Source organism: Hypanus sabinus, unplaced genomic scaffold (genome assembly GCF_030144855.1).
Source record: "Hypanus sabinus isolate sHypSab1 unplaced genomic scaffold, sHypSab1.hap1 scaffold_1426, whole genome shotgun sequence".
Lineage (NCBI taxonomy): Eukaryota > Metazoa > Chordata > Chondrichthyes > Myliobatiformes > Dasyatidae > Hypanus > Hypanus sabinus.
The window spans coordinates 2,401-17,093 of record NW_026779499.1 but is presented as its reverse complement, the minus strand read 5'-3'; the positions used below and the strand labels follow the sequence as shown (position 1 = coordinate 17,093).

Here is a 14,693-nt window from a genome sequence, read left to right as displayed (position 1 = left end):
AATACCCCGGACATCCTGCCCTTTAACTCAGAACATAACTCCCTGCATTCCCTCCTCATTCGTCCTATTCATGGCATTGATACCCACAAGGATCACCATCTGACTTGCTCTGCACTGGGCCTGGGACTATCTGGACAACAGCAATGATAAGTCAAGCTTCGGTTTCTTGGCAACAGCTCAGCGTTCAGCACAATCATTTCCTCCGTTCTCAGCAACAAGCTCCAAATTCTCAGCCGTTGCACCCCCCTCTGCAAAATAACGTCTGATTTCCTCATCGTGAAACCACAGTCCGTGCAGATCGGTCATAACATTTCCGATCAGGTACAGGTACTATTGAATTAGCAGAGAGGCTGCAGGTCTTACACAGAAAGGTAAAATAGGCAAAGTAAGGGCAGATGGAATACAGTGCCTGGAAGTGTATAGTCATGCAAATTACTAGAAGACATAAAAGTATAGACTATTTTCTGAAAGAAAATCAACGATCTACGGCGCAAAGGGATTTGGAAGTCCCGATGGAGTCCCTCAAGGTTAATTTACAGGGGGATTCGGTAGTTACGAAGGCGAATGCAATTTTCGCATTCACTTCCACATGACGAGAATATAAGAGTGAAGATGTATTTATTTAAGTTTTACAAGGCAATGCAGAGGGTTCATGTGTGACATTATGAGCAACGTTGGTGTCCTTATATAAAATGGATTTGCTGAAATTGGAAATCACACCACCAGAAGACATATGCTAAACATTAGGCCATTCAACCCACCGAAACTGCTTTGCTATTCCGTTCATGGCTGATCCCGGACCACAGATAATCCCATACGCCTCGCAGTATAACTAGATGCCCTGACCAATCAGAAAACTGTCAAATGGCTTGTGGTAGAGCACTCCGCCTATTCGCTTCTCTCTGAATACAAATACCCTCTTTGCTTCTATTCTAACATGTCGCTCCGCAATTCTGTGTATGCGCCTTCTAGCTCTGGACATTCCCAGCAATGGATACATCCTTTCCACATCGTCCCTGTCTCGTCCTTTCAACCTTCGGTAGTCTCAACAAGATCATCACGCATTCTTCTAAATTCCAGTAGTTACAGGACTAAAGTAGCCGAACGCTCCTCATAGGTTAACCCCTTCATTTCCAGAATTATCTTCTTGAAACTCGTCTGGACTCTTTACGCCGACAACACGTCCTTTCTGCGATGTGGGGCCCAAATCTGTTGCCAATACTCCAAGTGCGGCCTTGTTGTTGCCTTATATACCCTCCCCGTTATCTCCTTGTATTTTTTATTCGTTTCCCCTTGAAGTAAACGTCAGCATAGCTTCTGCCTTCTTACCCCAGATTCATCCAATAAATTAAACTTTTTGGAGTCCTGAACAAGGGATTCTAAGTCCCTCGTGCAGAGGGACTCCACAATTGTATAATATTCTTACCTATTGCTCCTTTTCCCAAAGGGCATGATCATACATTTCCCAACACCGTATTCCATACGGCACTTTCTTCCCATTTTCCCAGTATGTCTAATTCCTGTTGCAATAGCTTTGCTTCCTCAGTACTACCTACCGCTTCACCTATCTTTGTATCATCAGCAAATTTTGCAAGAAAGCGTCCAAATCATTATCCAAATAATTGTCAAACAATGTGAAAATAGTGGTTCGAATACTGACAGCTGAGGAACACCACTAGTCACCGGCAGGTAAACAGAAAAGGCCACTGTTATTCCCTCTCGCTGACTCCTGACTCTATCCATGGCAGTATCCTACCCGGAACGCCACAGGATTCTGTCTTGTTTAGGAGCCTCTTGTGTGACACCTCATTAAAATCCTTCTGAATTTCCAAGTAACAGGGAAACCGAAGTTACAGGAAAAGGCTGAAAAAAACTAGTTCTTTATTCTTTGGAGCGTAGAATGTTGAGAGCAGACATGATAAAGGAATTTAAAATAATGAGGGAATAGATCGAGTTGACGTGGATAGGCCTTTTCGATTGAGAGTAGGGGAGATACAAACAAGAGGACATGATTTGAGAGTTAGAGGGCAAACGTTTAAGGGTAACACGAGGCGGAATTTCTTTACTCAGAGAGTTGTCGCTGTGTGGAATGAGCTTCCAGTAGAAGTAGTAGAGGCAGGTTCGGTATTGTCATTTAAGTAAAATTGGACAGCTCTATGGACAGGAAATGAATGGAGGGTTATGGGTTGAGTGCGGGCGAGTGGGACTAGGTGAGTGTAAGCGTGCGGTATTTGTTATATGGTTATAAGAGAAACGTAAGAGTTTAAGAAGCTTCAAGTGTAAGGAGAGAAAGTTGATATGATTTCAAAAGCACAATGAGTGTAAAATCACTTTATCTGAAAGTTTGTAGTTATTCAAATAAGGTCAATGAACTTATGGCACAAATCAGTGCAAATGTGAATGATTCAGTGGCCATTATAGAGACGTGGCATTTGGGTGGAGAGGATAGCAAATTAAATATCCAGGTTATATCGGTTAATACAGAGCGATAGGCAGAAGGTCAAAGAGGGCGGGTAGCGTTCTTAATTATGGATGAGATCAGGGCGATTGTGAGAGATAACATAATTAGTGGGAAAAATATCACTGGTGTGTTTTGTCAATTGATCAGCGAATAAAATCATACAGTGTCACAGGCAGGACACAGAGGAATATCTGAAACTTGTAAGAATGGAATAGCAGTTATCATGGAGGACTTTATCTTGCACAATCAATTTGTTCGAGGCAGTCTTGAGCATGACTACCTAGACTGCGGCCGTGATGTCTTTCCGGAACAGCATGCTGTTTAACCGACAAGGGAACGTGCGTCCAAGTTCGGCAGTCCCATTCCCCGGAGTATGGAGAGCTGTTACTTTCCATTTGAGACTCAGACTGCCATTCATTGCCTACACATTCCTCAGTGGAATGTCTGTAGTTAAAAGACTCGTGTTGAGCACTCAGTGCACAACCGTAAGAGTTTCATTTCATCTTTGGATTTATTTACTCTAGTCTTGGTAATTTCCAATCTGAGTATGAGTGTATTCTAGACCTGACTCTGCACGTACCATCACCACCGTCCAAATCTCTCTCTTTACAGAAGGGATTACATCGTCAGGAGTTTGAGGAGATGTGGTCTGTCACTGAAAACTCGCGAGTTCCTCCTGATGTACGGCGGAGAGCATTCTGGTTTGTCGCATCGCCGCCTGGTGTGGAGGCTGCAACGCACAGGGTCGCCAGAGGGTGCAAAGGGTTCCAGATAGAGCCAACTCCATCACAGGCACAACCCTCCCCTCCAACGAGGACATCTTCATCAGGGACCGCATCCATTACTGAGGACCCTCACCACCCGGGAAATGCCCTGCCATCATTCGTGCCATAGGGGAGGAGGTACAGGTGCCTGGCGACCCGCAGTCAACCATTTGAAACAATATACTAACTTTCCACCATTAGATTACTAAATCCATCAGCACGCTCGATATTCCCCAATTTGATGTATTTATTAATTTTTGGAACACATTAAATTTACATCTTTGCGCAGTACTGATTGTACAAATGATCAACTCTACGGTGGGGTAAGTCACAGACAATAAATCAGATGATGATTCCCATGACAAACACGCGATACAGATGGGCAGGACATGTGGCACGCTGGTCCTCACTGAGTACAGGAGTCGGGAGGTCACATTGCAGTTGTACAAGACATCGGTGAACCGACACCTGGAGTACTGTGTTCGGTTCTGGTCGCCCTGCTGCTGGAAAGAGTGCAGAGGGAGATTAACGAGGATGTTGCCGGGATTCGTGTGGCTGAGTTGTGGAAACCGGGCTGGCGTGAGGAGTTTATTCTTTGGGGAGCAAGGGTGACATTATAGGGTATAAAACCCCGAGGGGCATAGATAGAGTGAATGCGCACAGTCGTTTACCCCAGGGTGAGGAATCTGTGGAATAGAGTGCCCAAGAGTGAGGTGAGAGTGGGTGGAGAAGAGGGAGATAGGTAACAGAGAAGGGGGTGTGGAGAACGGTGCAGAGGGAGAGAAGAGTGGGATAGATGGCGAGAAAGAAGGAGATTGGTGGAGAAAAATGAATGTAGGAGAGTGTTGGGGGGAAGGAGATGCGAGTTGTGTAGGAGAATGGTTGGGGGAGGGACAGAGTGGGAGTAAAGGGACTGTGAGGATAAGAGTGGTGCAGAGAGACGGGGGAGGAAAACGGATTGTAATGTGATTCAAGTTGTTCTTAGGGACTGTTGACAGAGATCCTGGATCTTTTCGGGAATATGCTTGAACAAATGTTCAGACTTCTCGCAGATGAAATGGTGTTGACCATTGCAAAGGTCCCTCCATTGGTTCGAGTCGCAGTTACCGCAGGCGGACGTTCCACTGTAATGCTTGTACATAAGACTGGAAACCGCTTCCCTATCAAAGAAGGATAAACAATTTCAACAGGGTCGAAACAGCTCCAGGAGGTCACCCGAGACATTCATCAAACTAACGCCACTGCATCGCACTTTTAACACAGCTCCGTGTCGGTCTCCAAACTAAACCCGCTTACCCGGTATATCCCCACAGAACCGTATTGTTCCCCAAACTAACGCCACCGCCACTCACTCTACCCCACAGCCCCGTGTCAGAATCTGATCTACGACTGTGAGCCCCTCATTTCCCACAGTCCCAGTGTGTCTCCAAACGCATCCCACTGACGCGGTCCCAAGCCACAGGCCAGTAAAATTCCGAATCTCACCCATGTGCGCATTTTGCAATCCAATACGTTCTGTCTTGATGAACGAGAGCGTTTGAAACAACATTCTGCGAAATGAAACTTATTTTATTAATGTTAAGAAGGATACTCGCTTAATGCCTGAATCTGGGAGTGTGAGGAATATGGGTCTAGAGAGAGAGGGATCTTCAATCTGCATCTGACCTTCTGAGTGTGTGAAGGGTCGGTGCGGAGGGAGATTCACTTTGTGTCTGACCACGGGATTGTGTGATCCGACGGTGTGGAGGGAGCTTCGCTCTGCGTCTGACCCCGGTAGAGTGTGTGATGGGACGGTGTGAAGGGAACTTCACTCTGTGTCTGACCCAAGGAGTGTGTGATGGGACGGTGTGGAGTGATTTCACTCTGTGTTTGACCCCGGGAGTGTGTGATGGGACAGTGTGGAGGACGATTCACTCTGTGTCTGACCCCGGGAGTGTGTGATGGGACGGTGTGAAGGGAGACTCACTCCGTGTCAGACCCCGGGAGTGTGTGATGGGACGGTGTGGAGGAGCTTCACTCTGCGTCTGACACTGAGAGTGTGTTGGGAGGATGTTGAGGAAGCGAGGAAGCTTCAGTCTGTGTCTGATACATCGAGTGTGTGAGGGGGCGGTGTGGAGTAAGATTCACTCTGTGAATGATCCCTGAAGTGTGTAATGGGATGGTGCAGAGGCATGTCCACTCCCTGCCTGACCTCGGGAGTGTGTAATGCGAAGGTGCAGTGGAAGATTCACGCTGCATGAACCCGGGAGCGTGTGATCGAACGGTGTGGAGAGAGTTTCACTCAGGGTATATCTCTGGAGACAGACTGTCCACAGGCATCTTCTATAATCCCAATGACTCCCATAACTGCCTTGATTATACCTATTCCTACCCTGCCAAATGTAAAAATGCTATTCCCTATTCCCAGTTCCTCCGACTCCACCGCATCTGCTCCCTAGAGGACGCTTTCCGTCCCAGAACATTCCAAATATCCTCTTTCTTTAAGAACCGTGGTTTCCCTTCTGCCGTCATCAATGATGTCCTCACCCGCATCTCCTCCATTTCCCGCACTTCGATCCTCACCCCATCCTCCCGTCACCACAACAAGGACTGTATTCCCCTTGTCCTCACCTACCAACCCACCAGCCTCCGGATCCAACATATTATCCTCAGCAACTTCCACCACCTTCAACAGGACCCCAGCTCTAAGGACGTCTTTCCCTCTGTACCGCTCTCTGCTGTTCGCAGGGATCGGTCCCTCCGCGACTGCCTGGTCCACACGTCCCTCCCCTCAGATCTCCCACCTGGCACTTATCCTTGCAAGTGCAGGTGCTACACTTGTCACAACACCTCCTGTCTTACCACCATTCAGGGCCCCAGACAGTCCTCCCAGGTGAGGCAACCCCTCACTTGTGAGTCTGTTGCCGTCATCGATTGCATCCGGTGTTCCCGTTGCGGCCTTATCTACAGCGGCGGGACCCGACGCAGATTAGGGGACCGCTTCGTCGAGCACCTCCGCTCCGTCCGCCACAACTGACGGGATCTCCCATTTGCCACCCACTTCACCTCCCCTTCACATTTCCATTCGGACGTGACCATACATGGCCTCCTCGATTGCCATGATGAGGCCAAACTCAGGTTGGAGGAACAACACCTCATCTACCGTCTGGGTAATCACCAGCCCTTTGGTATGATCATGGAATTTTCCAACTTCCGGTAATTCCCTCCCTCTCCCTTCCCCCATCCCACTTTCACTCTGCCTCCTTTTCCAACTGCCTATCACCTCTCTCAGGGTTCTGTCTTCTACTACTTATAGTGCTTTCCCCTTACATTCCTTCTTCAACTTTCCTGCCTATCCACTCCCTGCTTCCCCTGCCACACCCCTTGATCTTTCCTCTGTTTTGTTTTTCACCTGGCAGCTTCCCCCCCCCCACCTTCCTTACAGGGCCCCTGCACTCTCCCTCTTCAGTTCTGTGGAATGGTCTCGGCCCGGAAAATTGACAGCTCGTTTCCACGGATGCTGCCCGATCTGCTGAGTTCCTCCAGCGTGTTTGTACGTGAACTTCAGTCGGTGACTCACTCCGGGATTGTGAGATGGGATGATGTGTGATGGGAGGGTTTGGAGGGAGCTTCACTCAGAAGTGCCCCAGGGACTGTGTGACGGTATTATGCAGAGGTAGCTTCACCCTGTACCTGACACTGCCAGGGCGTCATTGGCCGATGTGGAAGGAGCTTCATACAATGCCTCTTCGTGGGGATTTTGTTGATGGGACGGTGTGGTGTTCAATTTGCTTTGTGTCTGATGCCGTTAGCGTGGGATGGGAAAGTGGAGGTTCACTGTGTGGCTGAACCAAGGAAAATTTGAAGCGACGGTATGAAGAAAACCTCACTATGTGTCTCACACCGGGAGAGTGTGATGGGACAGTGTGGAGGGAGATTCACTCTGTGTCTGACTCCGAGAGTGAGTGATGGGACGTTGCTGAGGGAGATTCACTCTTTGTCTGACCCAGGGAGTTTGTGATGGGACGTTGTGGAGGGAGCTTCACTCTGTGTCTGACCCAGGGAGTGTGTGATGGAACGGTGTGGAGGGAGATTCGCTCTGTGTCTGACCCCGGGAGGGTGTGATGGGACGGTGTGGAGGGAGATTCCCTCTGTGTCTGACCCCGGGAGTGTCTGATGTGACGGTGTGGAGGGAGATTCACTCTGTCTGACTCAGGGTGTGTGTTAGGGGACAGTGTTGAGGGAGAATCACGCTGTCTAACACCGGGAATGTGTGATCGGACTGTGTGGACGTACATTCACTCTGCGTCTGACTCCGGGTGTGTGTGACGGGATGGTGTGGTGTGAGATTCACTCTGTATCTGACTCCGGGTGTGTGTGAGGGGACAGTGTGGAGGGAAATTCACTCTGTGCTTGATCCGGCACGTTTGAGATTGTTGCGAAAAATGGCCCTCTCGGTGTGAAACATACCTCCTCCTCTTTTGAATTTATTTCCAGCAATCTTGCATCAAAGTTTGAACAATTTTTCTTCGCTCCATCGTAAGATGTTTCCAATGTGGATATGAAATAACAGCGGTCTTCATTTTTGATCCAGTCCTGGGAACACGATTGCTCTGGAAATCAGGATCAAGTAAAGTGAATTCCCAGCACATCGACCCATCACACAGCCCCGCAGTCAGATGCAACATAAAATGCCTGCACAACATTACATCACAAACTCCGATGGTCAAAACACTGTAAGAAGCTCACTTCACAATCTCAGGTTACTCAGACAAGGAGGCAATCACAATAAGATGGAAGATCTCGATTCGCCATCTAATTGCTCAATTAGGCTCAGAATCACAGTCAAGTTATCTCCGCGCCCTCGCATCACGCATTCCCGGGTCAGACATAGAGTGAATCTCCCTCCACACAGTCACATCACACACGTCTGTGATCAGACACAGAGTGAATCTCCCTCCACACAGTCACATCACACACTCCTCGGGTCTCTGTGATGCCGAGGCAGGTAGGAGTCCGTTGTTGCCTCACCTCTACTAGTTTTCAGGAATTGGCAGAGTATCTGTTGGTTTCGGTTGGAGGTGATTTGAGACTGACGTATCTGTAACACTGAGAGAGATGGTGAACCACTTTTATCGTTAACAGTGATTTCTAAGATATTGTCACGGTGCGGTTCGGTTCATGTTGAAAAGCGTATACGTTTCAAAGTGAGTGGTGACACAGTGTCACTTTCAAGGGCGTGTCAGTGTCTCTCAGAGTTGTGTTCTGGTGTCGCCTTGAGTAGTGTATCAGTAGCACGGACAGAGGTATGTCGATCTTACTGTGAGGGGTATGTTGTTGTCATTGTGAGTGTCATGTCTGTGTCACTGTGAGGGCTGTGTTCGTGTCACGGTTAGGGGTGTATCTGTGCCGCGTACAGAGGCGTGTCGGTGTTACGGTGAAGGTATTGTTGGTGTTATTGTGAATGGTATCTCGGTTTCACTGTGAGACTGGATTGTGTTACGGTACAGGCCGTATTATTGTCACGGTTAAGGGGTGTGTCTTTGTCACGGTGATGTGTGTGTCGGTGTGACGTTGAGGATGGTGTCGGCATCACTCCGAAGTTTTACGCTACCTCATCATTCCACTCTGTTAGTTTATGTTCTGACTCCATCCGAAGCCCGTTCGACTCACCATAGATCGAGAGACCGCCCACTATCGCGATGAGGGCGGATGCAACGAGACAGAATAGGCAGATCTTCCGGTACGGTCTATTTCCGATGTTCTCTTTCGACTCCCGTTTATGTGGACCTGTGGAGCGAACATTCAGCGTGTGTGTGAATTCAGCAGTGACCCGCTCTGGGATCCGTTGCACCCACCATCGGCGCTCTCTCCTTCCACCCTCCCTCCCTCAATCAAATCTACTTACAGCCGTCCTTGTTCGCAGCCCAAATTCCTTGTGCTGGCAAAGTCTGTCTAATGTCTAACTTATTAGAGAGTCATTTTATTCTCTCTCTCGAAGGTAATCGATGAAGCTGTAGTCGTGAATGTTGCTGACGTGAACTTCACTGGGGCGTTTGACCATATCCCTCAGGGGAGCCTTACCCAGAGAGATCATGATACATGGGATCCACGGGGAAACGGCCGTTTCGATCCAGAGGTTTCTATTTTTCACAAATGTATTATTGTTTGCAAGCTTTGTAATTTTTTTCACACATGGGATATATGACTGTACTGCTGGACTAACATGTTGTGGGGATATTCGTGGAATCATTGTCTTTCTTTGTATTGTGCCTGCGCCAGGCAGGAGTGCGGTACGGTAACGCAGTGATTAGCACAGCGCATCACAATAACAGAGACGCGGGTTCATGACATGAATAAAAATGGGGTGAGTGGGCTGGTAAGAACGGAGGCGACCCAAACATTAAAAATTCTATTATATTTACAGGAAGTTCTATTGATATGAAGGGTATTAATAAGACTGAAAGAGTGCAGAGAAGGTTTACAACGACCCAGTGATACGGGTACGAAATTCCCTGGAAGTGTAGTCGAAGTTAGTCAGGAACCTTTGGGAGTCTTGTCGAAGAGGGACCAAGGGGTACAGGGACAAGGTTCGTTGAAAGTGGGATCACGGGTAGACAGGGACCCTGGGGTGTGTTGTACGACAGAGATACCCAGAGGTACAGGTATACCATTCTCTGCAAGTGGAGTCACGTGGTGTCAAGTAGACACGGATACTGAGAATACGTTATCAACGCTGGAAGAACTCAGCAGGCCAGGCAACATCCGTCAGAAAAGAGTAGCCAACGTTACGGGCCGGGAACCTTCATCAGGAATGGGGGGGGGGAGGGGAAGTGAGGGCCGAAGCCCAGTAATAGAAATAGGGGAGGGGGAAGATTCAGAGGCGCCAGGTGGAAAACCAATCCAAGGAAAGATAAAGGGGGAGAGGGTAAGCATTAAAGAACTGTAGAAATAAAGAAGCAGAAAGTTTAAAGGGGAGAGAGGTAGAGAGGAACCTTGGGTAGGGGAAGGGGTAGGGGGGAGGGATTTACCAGAAAATGGAGAATCCAATGTTCATAGCACCAGGCTGGAGACTACCCAGACCGTATATGAGGTGCTGCCCCTCCAATCTGAGTTTGGCCTCATCATGGCAGTAGAGGAGGCCGTGTGTGGACATATCGGAATGAGAAGGTGAAGCAGAGTTGAAGTGGGTGGCAACCGGGAAATCCTGTCCATTGTGATGGACGGAGCGGAGGTGCTCGACGAAGCGGTCCCGCAATCTGTGTCGGGGCTCGTTGATGTAGAGGCGGCCGCACCGGGAACCCCGGATGCTACTGACGACTCCGGCAGACTCGCAGTTGAATTGCTGCATCACCTGGAAGGACTGTCTGGGGCCCGGAATGGTGGTAAAAGGGGAGGTGTGGGGACAGGTGCAGCATTTGCGCTTGCAGGGATAAGTTCCAGGTGGGAGTTCTGTGGGGAGGGACGTGTGGACCAGGTAGTCGCGGAGGGAACGATCCCTGCGAAAAGCTGAGAGTGGTAGAGAAGGAAAGTTGTGCTGGGTGGGGGCGGAGTTGGTGCTCCTGTTGAAGTTGTTGGGGGACCACTTCTTCGAGCACCTCCGCTCCGTCCATCACAATAGACAGGACCTCCCGGTTGCCACCCACTTCAACTCTGCCTCTCATTCCCAACTAGGTATGTCCATACATGGCCTCCTCTACCGACATGATGAGGCCAAACTCAGGTTGGAGGAGCAACACCTCATCTACCGTCTGGGTAGACTCCAGCCTGGTGGTATGAACTTTGAATTCTCCAATTTCCGGTAATTCCCTCCCCGTTCCCCTTCCCCTATCCCAGGTCCCTCCCTGCCTCTTTCCGCTTTCAACTATTTGCTTTGTTATCTCTACAGTTCTTTCATGCTTTTCCCCTCCCACGCTAATCTTTCCTCAGATTGGTTTTCCAGCTGGCGGCCCTAGGCCCTACACCCTCCCCTATCTCTATTACTGGGCTTCGGCCCTCTCTTCTCTCCCATTTCTGATGGATGGTCTCGGTCCGAAACGTTGGCTCCTCTTTTCTCGCGAATGCTGACTGGCCTGCTGAGTTCTTCCAGCGTTGTGTACGTACAGTTTAATCAACAGCTTCTGCAGTTGTATTTTGTTGTTTAGACACGGATACTGGCGAGTGTGGTAGAGCAGAGCGACCCGGGTATACAGACACACGGTTCATTGCTAATGGAGTCACAGGTGAACTGAACGGTGAAGAAGGCGTTTGATACGCTGGACTTGATACGCGCTAAGTACGGGAGCCGGGAGGTCACGTTGCAGTTCTTCAAGACGTCGGGGACGCCGCACTTGGAGCAGGTCGTTCAGGATTGTTCGTCCTGTTGTGGGGAAGACACCATGGGCTGGATGGAAAGAGGCCAGAGGGAGGTTTACGAGGATGTTCCCAGGACTGGAGGCCGAGCTTTGTTCAGGTTTGTTCGTCCGGCTGTGGAGAAGACACCATGGGGCTCGATGGAAAGAGTGCAGAGGGAGGTTTACGAGGATGTCCCCAGGACTGGAGGCCGAGCTTGGTTCAGGATTGTTCGTCCTGCTGTGGGGAAGACACCATGGGCTCGATGGAAAGAGGCCAGAGGGAGGTTTACGAGGATGTCCCCAGGACTGGAGGTCGAGCTTTGTTCAGGTTTGTTCGTCCTGCTGTGGAGAAGACACCATGGGCTGGATGGAAAGAGGCCAGAGGGAGGTTTACGAGGATGTTCCCAGGACTGGAGGCCGAGCTTGGTTCAGGATTGTTCGTCCTGCTGTGGGGAAGACACCATGGGCTCGATGGAAAGAGGCCAGAGGGAGGTTTACGAGGATGTCCCCAGGACTGGAGGTCGAGCTTTGTTCAGGTTTGTTCGTCCTGCTGTGGAGAAGACACCATGGGCTGGATGGAAAGAGGCCAGAGGGAGGTTTACCAGGATGTTCCCAGGACTGGAGGTCAGGCAGGTCGGACCTTTATTACTTACAGTGTACGGAGAACCATACAGAGGTGTATGAAACTGAGAGGGGCACAAATAGGGCGAAGGAGCACATCTAGCTGAATCGAATACGAGAGCGCAAGGGTCTCAGATTAGAAAGGAAATAAATGTGATCGGATCCCCTAGTGACAAACCTTTCAACCTCGGTGATGGTCTGAATGTGGATCGAGCTGACAGATAATGGTGATTGAGGGAGATGAATTTGAATCATTAAATAACCGCACATGCACTTCTGAGTATAACCTGTGACCTTCTCCACAATGACGTCAGTAATGTGAACTCTGACCTGTTTGGCCACTGTTTGGCAGCTTTCGGGGTTCCGAGGCAATTGGAGGAGAGTCATCCTCATTGATGAGGGGCTCGTCTTTCGGAAAGTTCAGCTCTGCGTAGGTGGAGGTCAGGCCGTCTGAGAGAGAGAGCGAGGAATGATGAGAGAGAAGGAAATAGATGCAGCAGCGATCGGCAGAGAATGGAGGGAGTGATGACAGAGAAGGACAGCTGAGTGAGAGGGTGAAGTAAGGGGGAGAGATAAGGCAGGGCTAGAAGGTGAGGGAACGGGGGAAGAGATAGGTGGGAAGGGCGGGTAAATGTGAGAAAGAAAATAGGAAGGAGATAATAAGTATGGGAGGGGTGAGAGAGCGGCGTTAGAGGGGGGACGGAGAGATCTGAGTGATATTGCAGAGATGGGAAAGTGAGTGAAGGGGAAAGGTTGGAGAGAGAGGCAGGCGAGACAGAGGTAGACAAGAGGGGAAGAGAGAGGCAAGACAGCATGAGTGAGAGGGAGAGAAGGGGTAGAGCGGAGATAGAAGAGCCGGAGATGGCCGGAGAATCAGCGACAGGGAGAACAGGAAGAGAGTGAAGGATGGAGAGAGGGGGAGGGTTGGATTTAGAGGGAGGTGAAAAAGTGAGGAAAGATAGAGTGGGCGAGAGCGAGGGAGACAACGGGAATAAGAGAAGATGAAAGCGGTGAGTTTAGACAGTGAGAGCTGTGAGGGAAGTGGAGAGTGAGGGAGAGTAGGGAAAAGGGGCAGACGTACGGATATGGAGAACGTGAGGGAAATGAGAGGGGCGCGTGAGATAGAGAGGGGGAGTGAGAGAAGAGTATTGATAAACGGTGAGGTTACGAGAGTGTGGCCAGAGTGATGGGAAGGGACGGACGAAGAGACTGCTAAAGCGTTCTGGAAAAGAGGAGAGGGTTGAGAGGAGAGGGGACTGGGAGACGGGACAGGGGAACGAGAGGGGTGGAGGGTGAGGAGGAGAGGGAGGAAGAAAAAAGAGACGAGAAGGAGGATTAGAAGGTGGAGGGAGTCATTCAAATGTTAATCAGCGTCCTCTCCTAAAAGCCTCTTCAATTGCGCCCCTTCTTCACCACCCCTCCCAGAATATTCCGCACCGATTGACCCGCCCCGAGGGATCGCTCTTCACAGACTCCTCCCAAGGCGCTCCCAGTACTTCGTGACCACCCCCACACAGAGTGCTCTCTCCTCGATATGCCTTTCTCCTCCTATAGCAACCCACCCTCACCCCATCACACAGCTGTCCACCCACACCTACCATCACGGAAACAAAATCCGCACCAAACACTGCCACCCGCTTCAACGGCGCTCCATCCTCACCGTACCTCCCAGCGCGCACCCTCAACACCGACCCTCACTGAGCTCCCGCCTCATCTTCTCCACCACGCGTCCCTTCTGACTTATTCTACACCAGGCAATCGCTGGGGTTTACTATACCCTTGCCCTGATATCTGTCGACAGGAATGGACACGTCACCCAAACAGCGTCAAACCAACATAGATGAAACAGACCTTCATCTCTGCGAACCCGGGGCGCCGAGAGGGACGTGGCATCAAGTTCCACGTACGATACATCAGGTTCATCTGGGGACAGAGCAGCGAGGGTCAGACACAGAGTGAATCTCCCTCCACACCGTCCCATCACACACTCTGGGGGTATGAGACAGCGTGAAGCTCTCCCCAGCCAGTTAAACCAGATATCCTTAGCTTAAAGTACAGCGTAACGCTCCCTCGGCGCCGGCCTACCACACCTCCCAACCTGTCGGGGGTCAGGCACAGAGAGTGTCCACACTGCCCCAGCGCTCACTGTCTGGTATAGAAACGGCGGGAAACTCCCTCCCTCTTCCCTCCCCACTCACCTCCCGAAGGGGCCTGTGAATCAGTTCCTGCGAGATGCCTCCTCGCAATGGTCTCGTTCTCGTCCATCGTGTCGTGTCTCCGAGATCAGGAAGGGGATGGAACCGTCGGTAGAGGAAACCCGTGGAGGCGGATTGTGGCCTACCAACACCTGATGGAGAGAGACCGATAGCAGTAAGAGGATGTGCAGGGAGGAGAGAGATTGTTGGTGTGGGAGATGGAGGACGAGAAGGATGAGAGGTCCGGGAGCGGAGAAATAGAAGGGGAGGACAGATTTGGAGAGCAAATTGGGGAAGAGTGCAGACAATGGAGAGAGAGAATGAGTGAAGGAATGGAAGG

At 50.2% G+C, this 14,693-nt stretch overlaps 1 protein-coding gene across 2 annotated transcripts; it reads right to left on the bottom strand.

The window, feature by feature from the left end:
* Positions 1-3,478: 3,478 nt before the first annotated feature.
* Positions 3,479-14,493, bottom strand: LOC132386961 (natural killer cells antigen CD94-like). Of its 2 annotated transcripts, none has more exons than XM_059959313.1 (8): positions 14,357-14,493; positions 14,010-14,081; positions 12,489-12,608; positions 8,878-8,994; positions 8,236-8,313; positions 7,675-7,817; positions 4,711-4,775; positions 3,479-4,385 (listed from the first exon to the last, which is right to left on the bottom strand). In XM_059959313.1, the coding sequence occupies exons 1-8, from the start codon at positions 14,421-14,423 to the stop codon at positions 4,196-4,198; spliced, it is 852 nt and encodes a 283-aa protein (XP_059815296.1). In that variant the 5' UTR covers positions 14,424-14,493; the 3' UTR covers positions 3,479-4,195. The 2 variants fall into 2 exon arrangements, with proteins under 2 accessions (XP_059815296.1, XP_059815297.1); XM_059959314.1 differs by having other exon boundaries at positions 4,197-4,385; positions 4,711-4,788.
* Between the last annotated feature and the right edge of the window lie 200 nt (positions 14,494-14,693).

Coding starts and splice junctions, on each gene's coding strand:
- LOC132386961 (XM_059959313.1), bottom strand. CDS start 14,423: ATGGACGAGAACGAGACCATTGCGAGGAGGCATCTCGCAGGAACTGAT. Junction 12,609..14,009: donor CCGGGTTCGCAGAGATGAAG/GTCTGTTTCATC, acceptor TCTCTCTCTCAG/ACGGCCTGACCTCCACCTAC. Junction 7,818..8,235: donor ATTCCTGAAAACTAGTAGAG/GTGAGGCAACAA, acceptor CCTGATTTCCAG/AGCAATCGTGTTCCCAGGAC.